General features: G+C 38.1%; 3 protein-coding genes across 7 annotated transcripts in view; 1 reads left to right on the forward strand and 2 right to left on the reverse strand.

Annotated features, from left to right (window-relative positions):
* LOC134852833 (contactin-4-like) overlaps positions 1-15,178 on the reverse strand; it is a 207,828-nt gene that overhangs the window by 51,030 nt on the left and 141,620 nt on the right. The window contains exons 2-3 of the mRNA XM_063868660.1: positions 2,203-2,302; positions 1,671-1,747 (exon numbers count right to left, since the gene is read on the reverse strand). Coding sequence (XP_063724730.1) covers positions 1,671-1,747; positions 2,203-2,296 — 171 coding nt within the window. The 5' untranslated portion in view covers positions 2,297-2,302. The remainder of the gene's footprint in view (positions 1-1,670; positions 1,748-2,202; positions 2,303-15,178) is intronic.
* Positions 4,877-15,178, forward strand: part of LOC134852832 (NPC intracellular cholesterol transporter 1-like) — a 188,775-nt gene continuing 178,473 nt past the window's right edge. For all 5 annotated transcript variants that reach the window (XM_063868654.1, XM_063868656.1, XM_063868655.1 and 2 more), the window contains exon 1: positions 4,877-5,121. The gene's annotated coding sequence lies outside the window, so the exon portion shown is untranslated. The remainder of the gene's footprint in view (positions 5,122-15,178) is intronic.
* On the reverse strand, positions 7,655-9,816 carry LOC134852834 (polycomb protein esc-like). Its single transcript, XM_063868661.1, has one exon. It carries the CDS (start codon positions 9,525-9,527, stop codon positions 7,965-7,967), a length of 1,563 nt encoding a protein of 520 aa, XP_063724731.1. The 5' UTR covers positions 9,528-9,816; the 3' UTR covers positions 7,655-7,964.

The raw sequence follows: 15,178 nt of genomic DNA on the forward strand, positions 1-15,178 counted from the left end.
ACGATCTAAATTACAACCCAGAGGCGAAGCGTAGCTTCGCATCACTTGCGATTTAACACAAAAATAAAAACAGAAATAATGGAAAACGTTAAAAAAATAGGTCTACCAAGAAATAAATTTTCGTATGTCTCGATAGAATTTCATTCTAGGCTAACATGATAGAAATTTGAAAATTAAATTAGCAGCGGGAAAAAACTTACGAAGAGGAAATAAAGCCGTCAACCTTTATGAAGACACAAGGTGAGCAGAAAAAAATGATTTCATAAAAGTCTTTACAATTTCAAGTCTCACTTGAGACTAGAATGAACAACATTTGCACTTTCAACTACAGAGGAAGTTGCCTACAGCGCAAAAGAAGAAAAATCACTTATGTGGCAACTAAGCAGACAATTTTTGAGCAGACACCTGTAGAGCCGAAAAACAAACCGACTTTTAAAAAAAAAGAAAAATTCCAAGTCCACCTCCCTGAACCTACAAAGAACAACGCTTGCGTTTGCATTGAAAATTGCTTACAGGACAAAAAAGATTTGTGATGTGGCAACTGAGCCGACAAAATTTTAGCAACAATTCAATTTTTATCGAACTTATTGTTCAAATGCATATATACTGAAAAAACACGGTCAGGCTAAGAGTCGAACCCCAGACCATAGGGTACAAAATCGACGGCGTTATTCTAGGCCGAGTGAGGTTGTGAACGCTCAATAAAAAAGCAAGTTGAAGAAAAGTTAACTTGTGTAAGAAAATTTGTTTCCTGGAAAAAGTCTTGTTCCCGATTTCAAGACAGTTGCTTTCGAGTTTGTAATAAAACCTGATTTAGTAGAATAGAAATTTTGCCATCGAAACAACGCAATAGAAGTTCATTGTGCCATAAAATATAATCTGAAATCGTTTAATAAAAAAAACCGTAAAAAAATTATTGAAACAAGACTTGGTAAAATGACAAAGTTTCAATAACAAGAGTAAAAAAACTCAAGATCAAAATATAATCCCTACTAAACAAAAAAGTCGAAAAAAAACAACAAATAAAACAAATTTCATTTTAAAAAAAAACGGGAATTAGACCGACGGAAACTAGGCCGAAAACCACAAATCCGAAAAATCAAAATTTTTTAAAGAAAATTTTCTGAAAACAAATTAACACCGGAAACATACTACACCTATTTACTACCCAAATGAAGTTAGTTTTATTTGAATTTCCATGAAATTGAACATGTGTGAAATTTGCCATTCCTACACCTTTGACTATTCTGCGCTTAAAATTATTTATGGGAAAACAAAAGTCTAGAACCCGAGTGCAACACCCTTGCTTATCGCAAGGATAAATAAATGAATTCAGAAGCAAATTTCAGAGGCGGCACCATTTCTTAAACTGGGGTCAGACCGATGAACCCCTCACTTTTTTTTCGAAAAATTTCCTGCGCCAATCTGCTCAAATTCAAATTTTGAGAGGGTAGTGAGCACGGAATCCGAACATTTTTCGGCCAAATATTCCCAGATAATCGAACGGGCTTTTTTGTTGATTTTTGCCTGCAAAAACAGATCTATTTTTACTGAGACTAAGGAACCAGGCTACGCAACAAAAAAAAAACCCAGATTTAAAACATGGCGCCACACAAAACATACGCTCTCATCATAATTATCAGATTTTGCGGCGCTTCATAAAATCGTACCTTGTCGAAACATCTGTCGCCGTTGAGGTTGCTGGTGGACCTCAGACCATCCGGATAGCTATACTGGTGCTTCATGTCTGACAATTGAAAAAAAAAAAACAGATTAATTCACGGGCGCCGCTTCAATTCAAAAACTTGGCTAGCATGCCTTGAGCATTTTGGCTCAAACTTGTCAAAACAATTTTTTTTAGCTCAGATCTAACAGAACAAATTCAAATATCAAGACTACAGGCTGGCTGACTAACGCTGAATGAGGGAGCAACACTTGAAACAATCCGGTACTCAATACGCCGTACTACGCTTTTATGAACGCCATGAATTCTAATTTGGTTTTTAGTGCCATTTTTCTCTAAGGTAGCTTATCTTTTTATGCTCAGAGACTTTGACCTATTTCACAAGTATCCAGATTTTACCACCGACTCAAAACTCTTTGACTATACACCACAGTTATCTGATGAACTTGCTAATGGCAAACATGATACTGAATAATATAAAGATATTCTGATGCCTTCATTTAGCCGATGTGACTCACCGAAAATCATGTTGAGGTCCTGCTCCGCAGGTTTTCCCAGGTTACAAAACACGCCATTTGTCATCAAAGATAATATGTACAGCAATATATACATAGTTCTCTGAAATACAAAAGATTAGAGCTAGGATCTAACTGTTCTAAAAAATTAAAGGAGCGAATCCCACAGGAGACGCGTTAATATTGTTATGATTTTTATTGTTCCGCAATTTCGATGGAAATGTTGGAAAATTTGTGCTGTTTTTTTGGCAAATTTTGACCAGCCAAATTCTAGCAGAGTTTTTTAATATACAATACGAAAGGTATTGACGTCCTGTTCTGGGCTTAATTTCAAAAGAAATTTAACCTGTAATTTTTTTTGTTTGAGAAGTTTGAAATTGCCATAAAAATTTATCAAAACACGCGATATATTATTTGTGCTACAAAACCCGTAAGCGGCTATTTCATCTGGCTCAGAAATTGTTCGAAACTGAAATGCAGCGATGCTTTCAAACTTCTTTTTTAAATTTCATCAATTTTTTGAAATCATAACGTTGAAGGGGAGGCGGATCATTCAAAAGCGTAATAACTGATAGCGTCGCTTACCGAAATCTTGTGTTATACCATAAAACTTTTTATTTCTAACTTTATATTTCAATTAATTGTTTCCTCTATTTAAAAAAAACTTGCCGTGAAATTTTGAATTCAAATCATAAATTGTGTCTCACAAATAACTCAACATTAATACAAAAATCATGACAAGACCTAATTTAGTCCAAAAACAACGCCATAAATAACTTAAATAATTCGACAATTAACGTAGTAACTTGTACCGACTAATTTTGTTATCTTTAGGTTTTTGCCACTCAAGCAAATGCAAGAATCACTTTAGGTCTTTGTTTAAATAAAAAACAAAACTGAGAAATACTTTTGTTTATTTTATTGTTCCGACTTTCGATACGAAAGTAACGGAATATTTGTGCTCGGGGTGGGTTTTTTTTTCTTCAGACAAATTTCGACATTTTAACTAGCCATTTTTGGCGGAAATTTTTAATATCATTCGAAAGGTATTGTTGTCCTGAGCTTAAATTTGAAAAAATATTTCACCTGTGATCATTTTTCGTAAAGTTATGGTGGTTTAAAGATTGCCATTTTGGCCGAATTGGGACAATTAACGCGCGATATATTTCGCGCTCTTAACGCGTAAGCGGAGATTTAATCCGTCTTAGAAATCGTTCCAAATTGGTTGCAAGAAGCTTATTTGCCATAATTTATTTGTTACAAGGAGCGAAATCTATCCTTTTGTACCTTATATGGCGTGTGGGGGGATGAATTTCATTTAAAAATTTCAAACTTTAGAAAAAAAAATTTATTCTATTTTTATTACATTTAATTTTCTTCATGTTATTACTGCTTCATAAAGCTTAAAAGGCAGTCGGAACATTCAGGGTTTCGCCCTGATACGAGCAGTCTTGTTTATTTATAAACAAAGAACCAAAATTTTTTCTTCAAAAACAATAACAAGGAAGGATAGCCGGTTGCTGTACAAATACCACAGAAAGAACCGATGCCATATTCATAAAAACGACACTGGAACAACTTTACTCGACACCGCGACATCTTCAACCCATTTCAATGATCATTTGCGGTAACTGATTTTGAGTGATCATTTGCGGTACATGAAAAATCAAAAAAATTGTCTACATTTTCAAATAGTTTTTTTTGCGGATATTGATGTAATTTTGAAATTTTTTGTTTCAAAACTGGCACTAAAAACTTCAAACAATAATTTTTCTGGAAGAAAACTAAAATTTCATTTTATATTTTTCTATAATAAGCCTTCTAAAAACTTGAAAAGTCGTTCGAATCACAACTGAAAGGGCTTTAATATGATATATCCATCGACACACTCTGATGACTATTTGTGGTACCGGATTTTGCGAGGAAAACTAAAACACACCCGAATACAAAATTCCTTCTCATTTTTCAAATATTCTGAACAAAAAAAACTAAAACACACCCGTAAATACTCTAAGGCAAAAGAAACTCCTCTGAAACCTCTCTCCTTTGTTTCTCCACCCAGACGTGGTCAAAATAAGTAATAGAAAGTCAACCATGTTGAAAGGTATCGAAATATGAATAGGAAAACTGAAAATTAATGAGAAATGGAGAGTCTGTCTCTGTCTCTATTCCCACCACATCGTACATACTCATCGACCGGGACTCTGTATCTGTTATGCACTTTGAATTTTATGTACGCTTAAAGAAAAAAAAAAGTTTTCGTAGTTCCTTTCTCGTTCGAGCGAAAGTTTCTCGAGACCTTCCCCTAATTACTGAAATCACTAACCTATAATCTCAAATTCAAATCTTTAAATGGGCTTTTTAGGAGCTGGAAAAATAGAATTCAGAAAAAATGCCACCATTATCTCGTCAGATGAAATAGTCCTCTTTCCAGAGCTATTAAAGAAAACCTGCCAATTGATAGCGCTTGGGGGCCGCTTATTAAGCAGACCAACCTTTAAGCATAAAAAATGAAAAATTAATCTTTTAGCAGACAACGTAATAAACTGATGCATGATTGATTGACAGACTCAAAAAGACGCTCAATCTTGGATAAAACTTCCCCAATTAAGACAATTATCTCACAATTGCAACAAAACTTTCAACTTTGAAAACAACCGTCTTAATTAGCAGATTTACACGCACAATAATCTTCGTTCCGAATGGATGCACAGCGAAGCGAGCGGTGCCTTATCACCAATGCCGGGTTTGAAGTTAGCCTTCAGACTTGCTAATCGTTCTGAGTCAGCCAGAAGATTGGTATGCTAGAAACCGTTCTGCTAATTCCTAACACCACGGCGGTTAAATGAATTTCAGCACAAACAATCACAATAGAAATCAAACTGAACGGGGTGCCTAATTGTTGTGATAAACTTATTAAATAGCACTAGCTGCTGATCAATAATTTCGTTTTAGAGCGAATTGTTCGACGAATCGGATATTTTACCTGGTAGCTCTGAAATAGGAATTAAGTGACCCGATTTATGCTTAGTGCTTGATCAACATCGACGCTCAGTGAGAAAATGCAGCCAAAGTTGCTGCAATCAGTACTCGCAAATAACGGTTTTAACTTCTTATTCGCTATTCTGAACAAATCTTACATATTTTGGTTTATTAGTTTGTTTTCTTAGTAGTTGATTTATTAGTTTGATTTATTAGCTCTGTTACTTTTTTAAAACAAAACCAAGTGTCACTTTTTATACCTTTCCCCTTTATCAGGGTTACTTACGTGGAAAAACCTTAAAATAAAAAGAGTAAAACTATTTTAAGTTACTGCGACCAGGTTAACTCCTAGGTGACGAGGTGGCTTTTTTTATTTTTTTTTCCTTGTGCAGCACTTTCTTTGTGTCTGCTCACTTCGTATGTTAGAACAGCTCAATTACCAGGGACTTAGGTGGTCTCATCGATGGTTACCTCCTATTGTACTCCTATAATATTCAAATTCCTTGCCAATTTCTCACCAGCTCATCGAAATAGATATCGATTTTTTACCACCATCATATTAGGCCTCAACTGCATTCATTTTGATGATTATTTCTGCTTGAAAAACATCGTAGAAGAACCTTCGCAGAGCACCCAGATTCTTCAATTGAGCATCGGTTTGTGCACAAGCAGTTGGCAAGTTCGTCTTTTATCTTCTGAGTTAATCATAGTGTCAATAATTTTGTTCAACTATTCAACATTAACTTTATAGACCCGCCATCAAACTTCAAGTGTTTAAAACGAACATCGCTTCAGAAGCACTGCTTATGTGTAAGCTGAACTAATTTATTAAATGTCTACGAAAAAAAAAGTTTTTCTAACCTGGTCGCTGTCTTTTTATTCAATTTTATCTCCCAAGAATTCTGTAGCTCCAATTTGAGTAATTGAAGTCTCACAACTACTATCAGAACAGCGTGTAACGCCTCAAATGTCCATTCAAATCACACAAAAACGCCGACAGCATACAATTGCAGTTTCCATATTTAAACCCGGACGCGAAGCTACGCTTCGCAAACACTAGCGAAAACACGACAAAAAGTGTATTTGACAGCTGTATACGGTTTAATTTAATTCTTGAGTTTTCACAGAAATTTATGTTTGTTTCATTTGTTTGTTTGAACAGTCTGTTATGCTGATGTTTGTTTCAGTCGAGGATTCCAGGACTCTTGGAGAGTCGTCCAGGACTTTTGGAGAACTGGATACCTTCTCCGTAGACCCTGGAGATGAGGAGGTAAGGCCAGAGATTTCTCTGCTGCTTGACAATAGTAAAAACTATTGTGTTCATATATATACATATTTTTATATGAATTGAAAATTCAAAGTAATTTCTTTAATGCAGCAAGTGCTGTACCTTGCATTAAGTGCTTTTAATAACTTAACGAAGGTCGCTAGTTAGTATAAACTCGGCGACGTCTCGGACTCGAACCTACACCCTATTGCGACCTAGCAAATTTGAGTCTCACGCAATAAAAACTCAGCCACGTACGCTTAGTCCATCACAGACACTCGCCAAAAACAAAGCCGAGAACAAATGCTATGAAATTTCCGATGTTACAGATTGTGATTATAGCAAAAAGACAACAAGTGAAAACTTTTAATGACCACTTTTAATTGCGAGTTAGGTTAGAAAAAAATAGGGTTCTTACTAAAACACGCGATGGTAATAAGTTCGAAAACGATTTATATATTGAATAATCATTTATTTCCTAAAAAGTTTTTTAGTTCAACTAAGTTATTCACTTTCATTAGCCCATAAAAACATAAATTGCTGTCATCAATTGTTCAACCCATACTATTTTTAATAGACATTTACCAGGAAAAATATTCTTTTGGAAAACATCATGAAAAATTTCATGTCTCAGAAACCTAAAATTTAAGAGCCTTCATAAATCGAACCTAGTTTGCAACTCCTGTCATTTCCTGAAAGCACTATACAATAAAGTGAATGTTTCAAATTACAGTTTTTGAAAACAAAAGCTTAATGGAAAATTTTGAAAAATCATTAAATCGGCATATCTTTTCGGCAAAAAAATTGGCAGAAAAGATTTCGGCGACCATATACAGAGATCAGAACTGATGCTGAGTCTAGGTAGAACCCTGACAGCACCTTAAAATTGGGTTAAAAACTTCACATTTCGTGAAGTTTTTTAAATCCAAGTTTTTTGAAAACTTATGAAAAAATCAGGAAAATTTAAAGATATGAGCATTCAGCCCCTCTGACAATCTTGACATCGCCCGCAACAAAAGGTTGCTATTTTTCACGAAAGTGAACAATTTTTTGAAAAGTTATGTTGCGAAAAAAAACGAAATTCGCGCTCCAGCAGATAAATTATGAAAACCGTAGATGATTTTGGAAATTTGCATTCAATAGTTCGTTTGAACAAAGAGACGCTTTTCAATATTCGATTAAAATGTTTTAGAACATTGACTCCAAAAAAAATTTTGAACTCCGCACCATATTGGCATTTGATTATGTCAACATAGAGACTTAAACATGTATCAGTGTACAGATTGATTAAAAATCAAAAAGGAACTTCAAAACATTGCAAAAAACTGATACATCGATATCCTAATGAAATATAAGGAGTGAGCTCGAGGACTTACTTATTCTGATTGACAGTCGGTTTATTTTTTTTTTCAAGTGATCAGTCGGTACTTTTATTAAGTTAAACTCAGAAGCAGCTCAGTTATTTAACTAGAGAAAAGCTAAACCATTTTAAAATCGAGTAGTCACTGAAATCAAATCATTTCTTGGTCGCAGTTGGTTGTGCAATTTTGATGTTGTATTTAAACACTTTCGCTGTTTCGTCTACTGAAATTAGAAATTTTCCATCAGGCGAAAAACAAGATTCTCTTATCAACCCTTGTCTTTCTGTTTTCCCCTGCAGATAAACAGTTCTCAGATCCATTGGATCTTCTGAACTATGCAGGTCCATTACCATAACCCGACCGTCCATTAATCCGACAGCCATGAAACGCCTAGAAGAGTCGAAATTGAACTTCATAAACCAGGACGGCTCTGGCTTCAACGGAAACGAATATTGAAACAAAACGTCGACCTCAGACTTCACGCGACTAGCGTCTTCCGACATTATCGTTGGTATCCACGCGCACACTTTCGCGTCTTGATTGCAGCTTTTCGAAATGATGATATTGCCATAAAATTTAGCACAGTCGACGTAGTTTCTATGAACACTTGAGCATTTCAAAAACACGAAGTGCTTCCAAACTGGGAGACGAGGGCTGCTTTCATGTTTAATTGAAAGATCATATGACAATTCGATTTCCTTCTCGATTCCCAACCTACCTACCAGATCCCATATGATAACGTTATGATCCATGCCTGAGGACAGTAATTTCGTTCCATCTTGGTTAAAATCGACCGTCAAAACTTGATCGCTATGACCTTCTAAACTCCGCCCACTGAAAATAGCTATCTCAGTTCGAGATTTGATGTTCCACAGATGAGTCGACATGTCTTTAGATGCCAGCGCTATAACTTCCGGAAATATTGGATGAATTTGAATGTCATTTATTGGATTTGCAGCACCCTCGAAAGAGTGATCGAGGTCTCCTTTAGCTACATCTATAACCCTTACTGTTCCGTTCTCCCCCGCACTAACAAGATAGATTATTCCGTCAAACTTCGTAAACTTGACGTTATAATAATTATCGTTTTGAGGACCAGAATGAACTTGTATTAATTTCAATTTGGATTTCTCTGTACAGGTGTAAATTTGAACCCATTTAGAACCAGTGGTTGCGATAAGATAATGCGGTTCTGTTGATTCCTCTGCATCAATGCAGGGATCTGGAATTGTAAAAGGGGCTATATGAACTCCGTAAATAGGGTGAATTTCACAACTATCGTCGGGTACTCCGTTTTTATAAGAATGGCTCTCAGTAAATGTATGGGTCAGTTCCCATGAAAACGCTCCTGCACTTATTCTTTTTAAAGAAGCTAATGTTTTAAAATCCCTTTGAAAAGTTAGACTTCCATCCTGATTTTCTACGAGATCACGAGAGGCAGTTTTGACTTTCGGCGTTGTTTTACCGCTTTCATTGACCACTTTTAAGATCTCTGCCTTTATATTGCATTGCCGCTTCGTGCGCCCATTTTCATCTGCTTTCCGTGATTCTGGGTATTTTCTTTTTCGAGTTGATCGATCAGAACTAGTGCTGGAACACCTAGAAAGCCTTCTTTCCTGGCGATTAGATTCATTGGTTTTTCTCACAGCAGGTGCATGATTCGATTCAGCATTTGTCTGGATTTGTTTCAAAAGCACGTTTTCAATTGAATCACTCATGGTGGCTATTTCGAGAGAAGCACATACAGCATCAAAAGCAATTATTCAAAAGCTTCCAGCGCAGAAAAACATCAAACCTAAAAACTTGCAAATTCACCACACGCAGTGAAATCGTTACAGTGAAATCTCAGTAAATGTATGGAAGCTTTTAACACAAACTTTATAAAGTAATTTTTTTCTTAATTTAACGTCCCTTAGACTTCGGCGAACTCGATGAATTAGACGAGAACGCAAAATAACAACACAGAGGCGAAGCGGAGCCTCGCACCATTTGCGATACAACACATTAATAGCAAGGCAGGTAGTAGACAGTAAAAGAAAGCGACTATATGAAGGTTCGTTCTGTGCAGATGCTAGTTTTCTCAATCTGGTAGGCTTGATTCCCAACCATCTGACTCTCTTTACTTCATTTCACGTTATACTTAACTCGCCAGGAAAAAGAAGCAACCGAGACAACAAACAAAAGAAGCCGCGTTACAAGGGAATACACAACCAATTTGATTTTAAAGTGAACAATCGGTTCTTTAAATGCTCTTTTAATTTCTTGATTTAATCGTGATGTTAGACCTTGAAGCTTTCCAAAATTTTTCCGAAGAAATTTGTCAAAACTTTATAAAGATGCATTTGGAAACAAAATTTCCTCAAAAAATAGCGAAAAAACAAATTTCTGCGATTGGTAGTGGCACACAAAGAAAGGCTGTCAGAGCTGATTGGCAATATCAGGGGCAAACAACAGAGACCATCACAGACAAGAAGGAAGGCGAAAGCAAGACGTGAGCAGAAGCTGAGGGCAGAGGAAGTGTCTGCGCTTCAAAGACAGGGGTGAGAAGAGTGTGATTTGTTTTGCTTTGTGCCTTGTGAGTTTCATTACTCGTGGCCTGCAAAACAATGACCACAGTACTTTTGCCTGCTGTTTGGCTCAGACAAATTTTGAAAAGGAAACTAACTTGGAAAATTGTGTTAGACTATTTAAAATTCTTTAAAAAAGTTCAAGTATCTGTACAAAGACTGAAGTTTCTGAGAAAATGTCTGAAAAACGATCTAATACCGGACTTTTTGAAGTTTAAGGTCCCCGAGAACGGGGTTTTTTCGGACCAAGCTTTGCATAATTTTCAATTGAAACTACTAAGGACTGAAACTTCTAGGGCAAATGAGGATAGGAAAAGGTACGAGGAGATGCTAAGGAAAGCAAGATCACTGGTGCAAAAAGAAATTGACAAACAGTGGTGGGCATCCATTTTCCGATTCGTGAAACGTCAAGTTGAGGCAAGCTTAAATACAACATCAGAAAACCATAGAAAAAAGTTAAAAAAACTGTCCGAGAGACAAGATAAACCTCTTGGGGGGAGAAATGAGCGATCAGTTAAGGTACTTGATAATATTGAACTGCCTGAATGGGTATATGAAGTGCTATCAATGGGCCCCAAGAATCCAATTAGAGACAAATTTAACGAAACACATTTTTTGGCGGATATCGACATTTTCCTCTCACAATTGAAAAATCAAAAAAACATCTGGTGAAACGTTATGTGAAATAGAAGCCGCGGCAAAGGCATATGCAAAAAACGTACGGCAAACCCCAAGAGACAAAGCCGTTGAAAAAACGAGGAAACATCTCAAAGATAATGGGTTGCTGGCTGTGCCTTTTGATAAGGGGGTTGGTTTTTGCATAATGAGGAAACAAACATATGAATCAAAGCTGGAATCCTTGTTGCAATTTGCTCAGTTTGTGAAAAAAGATGCAACCACTGATGAGGTGATACTGAAAATTGAGAAAGAACTTAACAAAGAATTACTAGCCATGAACAAAAGAGACGAGATAAGTGATCAGTTATATTCTAAGATGAGATCAACAGGGGGGCAACCCGCCCGTTTGTACGGTTTAGCTAAGGTAAACAAGGATGAGACACCCCTACGACCTGTACTTATGTGCCAGTCGGTCATATTTGGAAGTTTGACCTTGAGAAGAGCAGAAAATACTTGATTTTGGAGAGAAATTTTATTTTTCAAAAATTCGAATGGAACATGTCATGCACGATTTTCTCGCGACAACTGAAAATCAGAAAAAGAAATCAGAACAATTTTAGAGCAATTGCGGGAAAGTTAGAAAGTAAAAACGAGTGGGAAATTGCTATTCGCAATTTCCATCTATATATAATCGAGAGTAGAGCTGTCCTACTTGAAATAGAAGACAGAGTATCCCCGAGAGAGCGATTACTAAAGTTGGACCAGAGTGAACCTTCGGCGGAAAGGCGGACAACTAGAGTGTCCCAACGGTCCAAGAGAACTCAAATTCTAGAGCATGAACTTATCCTTGCTGTCTAAACTATAAAACATTAAACTTCTCTTAGTCATTTATTTCTTGAGTTAGTTACTGACTGGATTATTTCCCAATTCTTGAGCGTGCTGCTATGTGAGTACAAATTTAATTTCTAGAGTGTGTTTTATGATTGTTATGTTGAGATAAGGCGAGTTTTAGGTTGATCCATCTGAAATGGATCAAAGTCACACTGTCTAATAAAAAGTAACCTAACGGATTGTTCCAACCCGGTTTTTAACGGCGTTCATGTATTTTGGGTATCTAGAGACCTAAGTATGGGGACGTTTCTAATTCTAGAGTGGGGGGATATTTTAGTAGTAGCCTTTAAGCTGTAACGGGTCGTAGTCTCATGTCATAAGCGAACCGAACTGGCTCCGACCGTTCTTGAGGTGGGAAAACACAAGAGATAGTGTCCCTGACCCTTGAGCCAGTGGTTATAGGGCCTACTTTTCTTAAGCCTCATGTGTGACTGCAGTAGACGAATGTTACATAGTGTTTTTATGGCGCTCCTGGGTGTTTACGACATCAAGACTACGGAGTCGAACCCACTTGAGACAGCTTCGGGCTGAATGCCCATTCTAGAGTACCGGCGGTACGGTTCGACAGGAACGTGCAAACCTTCCGGTTGTACCGTGATAGCTTTTTAAGAAAACTCGAGAAAATTTCCTGGTACGCTCTCCGAACGAGGCTTAGCTAACCGAGTAAAGGGGGGCAACTAGGGAGACAAAAACACGAGCAAAAAGACAAAAAGCAAAACAAAAACCAAAAAAGAATAGAAAAAGGAACAAAAACCATAAAACGAAAAAAGACAGTGACTTTGACACCAGATTAGTTGGATCAAACCTTTATATTAATTAAATAGTATACCCATACTGTTTTACAAGTTCGATCGTTTCGATCAACCTAGCAATTTAAACCAGTAAACTGAATAAAGTGCCCAAAGTGGGGCGTTGTCAAGGGTTTTCAGATAGCTTGGAACTTAGCTGGACCAATAGGAAACTTGACTGGAAGAGGTGACCAGCCGAGTGGGAAAGTGGTTCAGGGACACTTGAGCTGAACCAGTAGGAGACTTGATTGGAAGAGGTGACCAGCCGAGTGGGAGAGTGGTTCAGGGACACTTGGCTGAACCAATAGGAGACTGGACTGGAACAGGTGACCAGTCGAGTGGGAAAGCAGCCAAGAAGGATTTGGCAATTCTCGAGTTCTCAAGTTGGGCAAAACGGGTATCGTTAGAATCCACATTACATTATAGGAGATAAGTGTAAAATTGGATAAGCGAAATCCCCCAGTTTTGAGGAACGTTTTTACTTGAGCAGGCCTGGAAACAGGTCTACGGTTTTCTCTTGAGAGGTTTAGCACCCGGCGCTTAAAGTAATTTTTAGGCTTAAGAAGGGGGGCTAGAAAGGGGGGAGGTTAGAAGGGGGGCTGGTTAAGTTAGAGGTTGGCGGTTGTAAATTGTAAAAAGGGGGAAATTAGAGTAACTAATTAGTCGACATCGTTGACTTAGTTACATTAGAAATTAACACGCGTTGGTAATATTAGGTGGAGATCCAGAATTCAACTCGAGTTAAGACTGGTACGCTGGTTGGTTTGGTAGGGGGGACCGGATATAGACAGCTTTTGTGATACCCCATAAGATCACTAGTGGGGGGAGGAAAACGCGTGGCAATTAGGTACCAGACAATTTTTTTAGACGAAAGGTAGACATTGGTCACCTTTAAATTTTAGGTGGGCTCATTTTTCTGTTTTTATTATTTTTCTTACTTAAAATTTTTTGTTGCATTTTATTGAGGATTTGTGTTTGGTTATATACGAACAGGTGATCACAAGATACCTGCGCACCTACATTGAAAGAGAAACAACCAAAAAGAAGAGGGGGGTCAGCATTTGGCTTTTAAGAGAGGGTTTTTGGGAAAATTTTACTAGAGCTTGAGTGGTGGTACAAGGTACGGTGGTTCAAGAAGACCCTACAACGAGGAAGACACTCCGTGACGAGTATTGGGACAAGACCGAAGAAGTCTTAAAACAGAGCAGTCTTGGGATAGTGGTCTTGGGACAGGGTCTTGGGACAGTGGTCTTGGGACAGGGTCTTGGGACAGTGGTCTTGGGACAGGGTCTTGGGACAGGGTCTTGGGACAGTGGTCTTGGGACAGGGTCTTGGGACAGTGGTCTTGGGACAGGGTCTTGGGACAGGGTCTTGGGACAGTGGTCTTGGGACAGGGTCTTGGGACAGTGGTCTTGGGACAGTGGTCTTGGGACAGGGTCTTGGGACAGGGTCTTGGGACAGGGTCTTGGGACAGGGTCTTGGGACAGTGGTCTTGGGACAGTGGTCCTGGGACAGTCTTGGGACAGTGGTCTTGGGACACTAGTCTTGGGACACTAGTCTTGGGACATCAGCCTTGGGACACTGGTCTTGGGACACTACCCTTGGGACACTAGTCTTGGGATACCAGCCTTGAGACACTGGTCTTGGGACACTACCCTTGGGACACTAGTCTTGGGACAGTAGTCTTGGGACACTAGCCTTGGGACACTAGTCTTGGGACAGTAGTCTTGGGACACTGGTCTTGGGACACTACCCTTGGGACAGTAGTCTTGGGACACTAGCCTTGGGACACTGGTCTTGGGACAGTAGTCTTGGGACACTAGCCTTGGGACACTGGTCTTGGTACAAGGGTCTTAGGACACTAACGGAGAGTACTGTGATAGTGACGAATAGTCTTGGGACGGTATAGAAATTGAAGTCAAATTACAACAAGTGCGTTTTAAGACAGAACAAGACAAATTGAAATAGGTAGGGTTAAGACCAAATTAAGGAAAATTTTTCGGAGGTTTTAGAAAGGGAATTGGAGAAGGTTTTTAACACGTTGTACAGAATTTGTTACCACAAAAAATATTTTTTTTACCCTTAGAATAGAATCGTGTATATAATAAAATTGTAAATAGAAGCAGTTGTAAATAGAAATGATGAGGCGGAGTAGGGTACCGGTGCTCGAAAAAAGGTCAGGTGGATCAAACATGAAATATAATTCATCGCTGCGCGGAACGACATCAACAGGCCCAAAGATAACAAAGAAGAACTTTTCAGTTAACATGGTCAGTACGAGAAGTGGCACCGAGAGTAAGACACGAGAAGATGTGGGGGAAAAACAGGTGGAGCCCACAATCGAAATCGACCTAGAGACACCAGACCAGAGCGTAGATGAAGTGGAGAAGAGGACAACGGAATCCACACCGATGCCCCACGTGGAAGACCAAAGTCCAAAAACCGTGGAGTTTTCACGAATAGACGCATTGGAAGACACAACAGGCAATACCCGAGAGACTGTGA

Source organism: Symsagittifera roscoffensis, chromosome 8 (genome assembly GCF_963678635.1).
Source record: "Symsagittifera roscoffensis chromosome 8, txSymRosc1.1, whole genome shotgun sequence".
Classification (NCBI taxonomy): Eukaryota; Metazoa; Xenacoelomorpha; order Acoela; family Convolutidae; genus Symsagittifera; species Symsagittifera roscoffensis.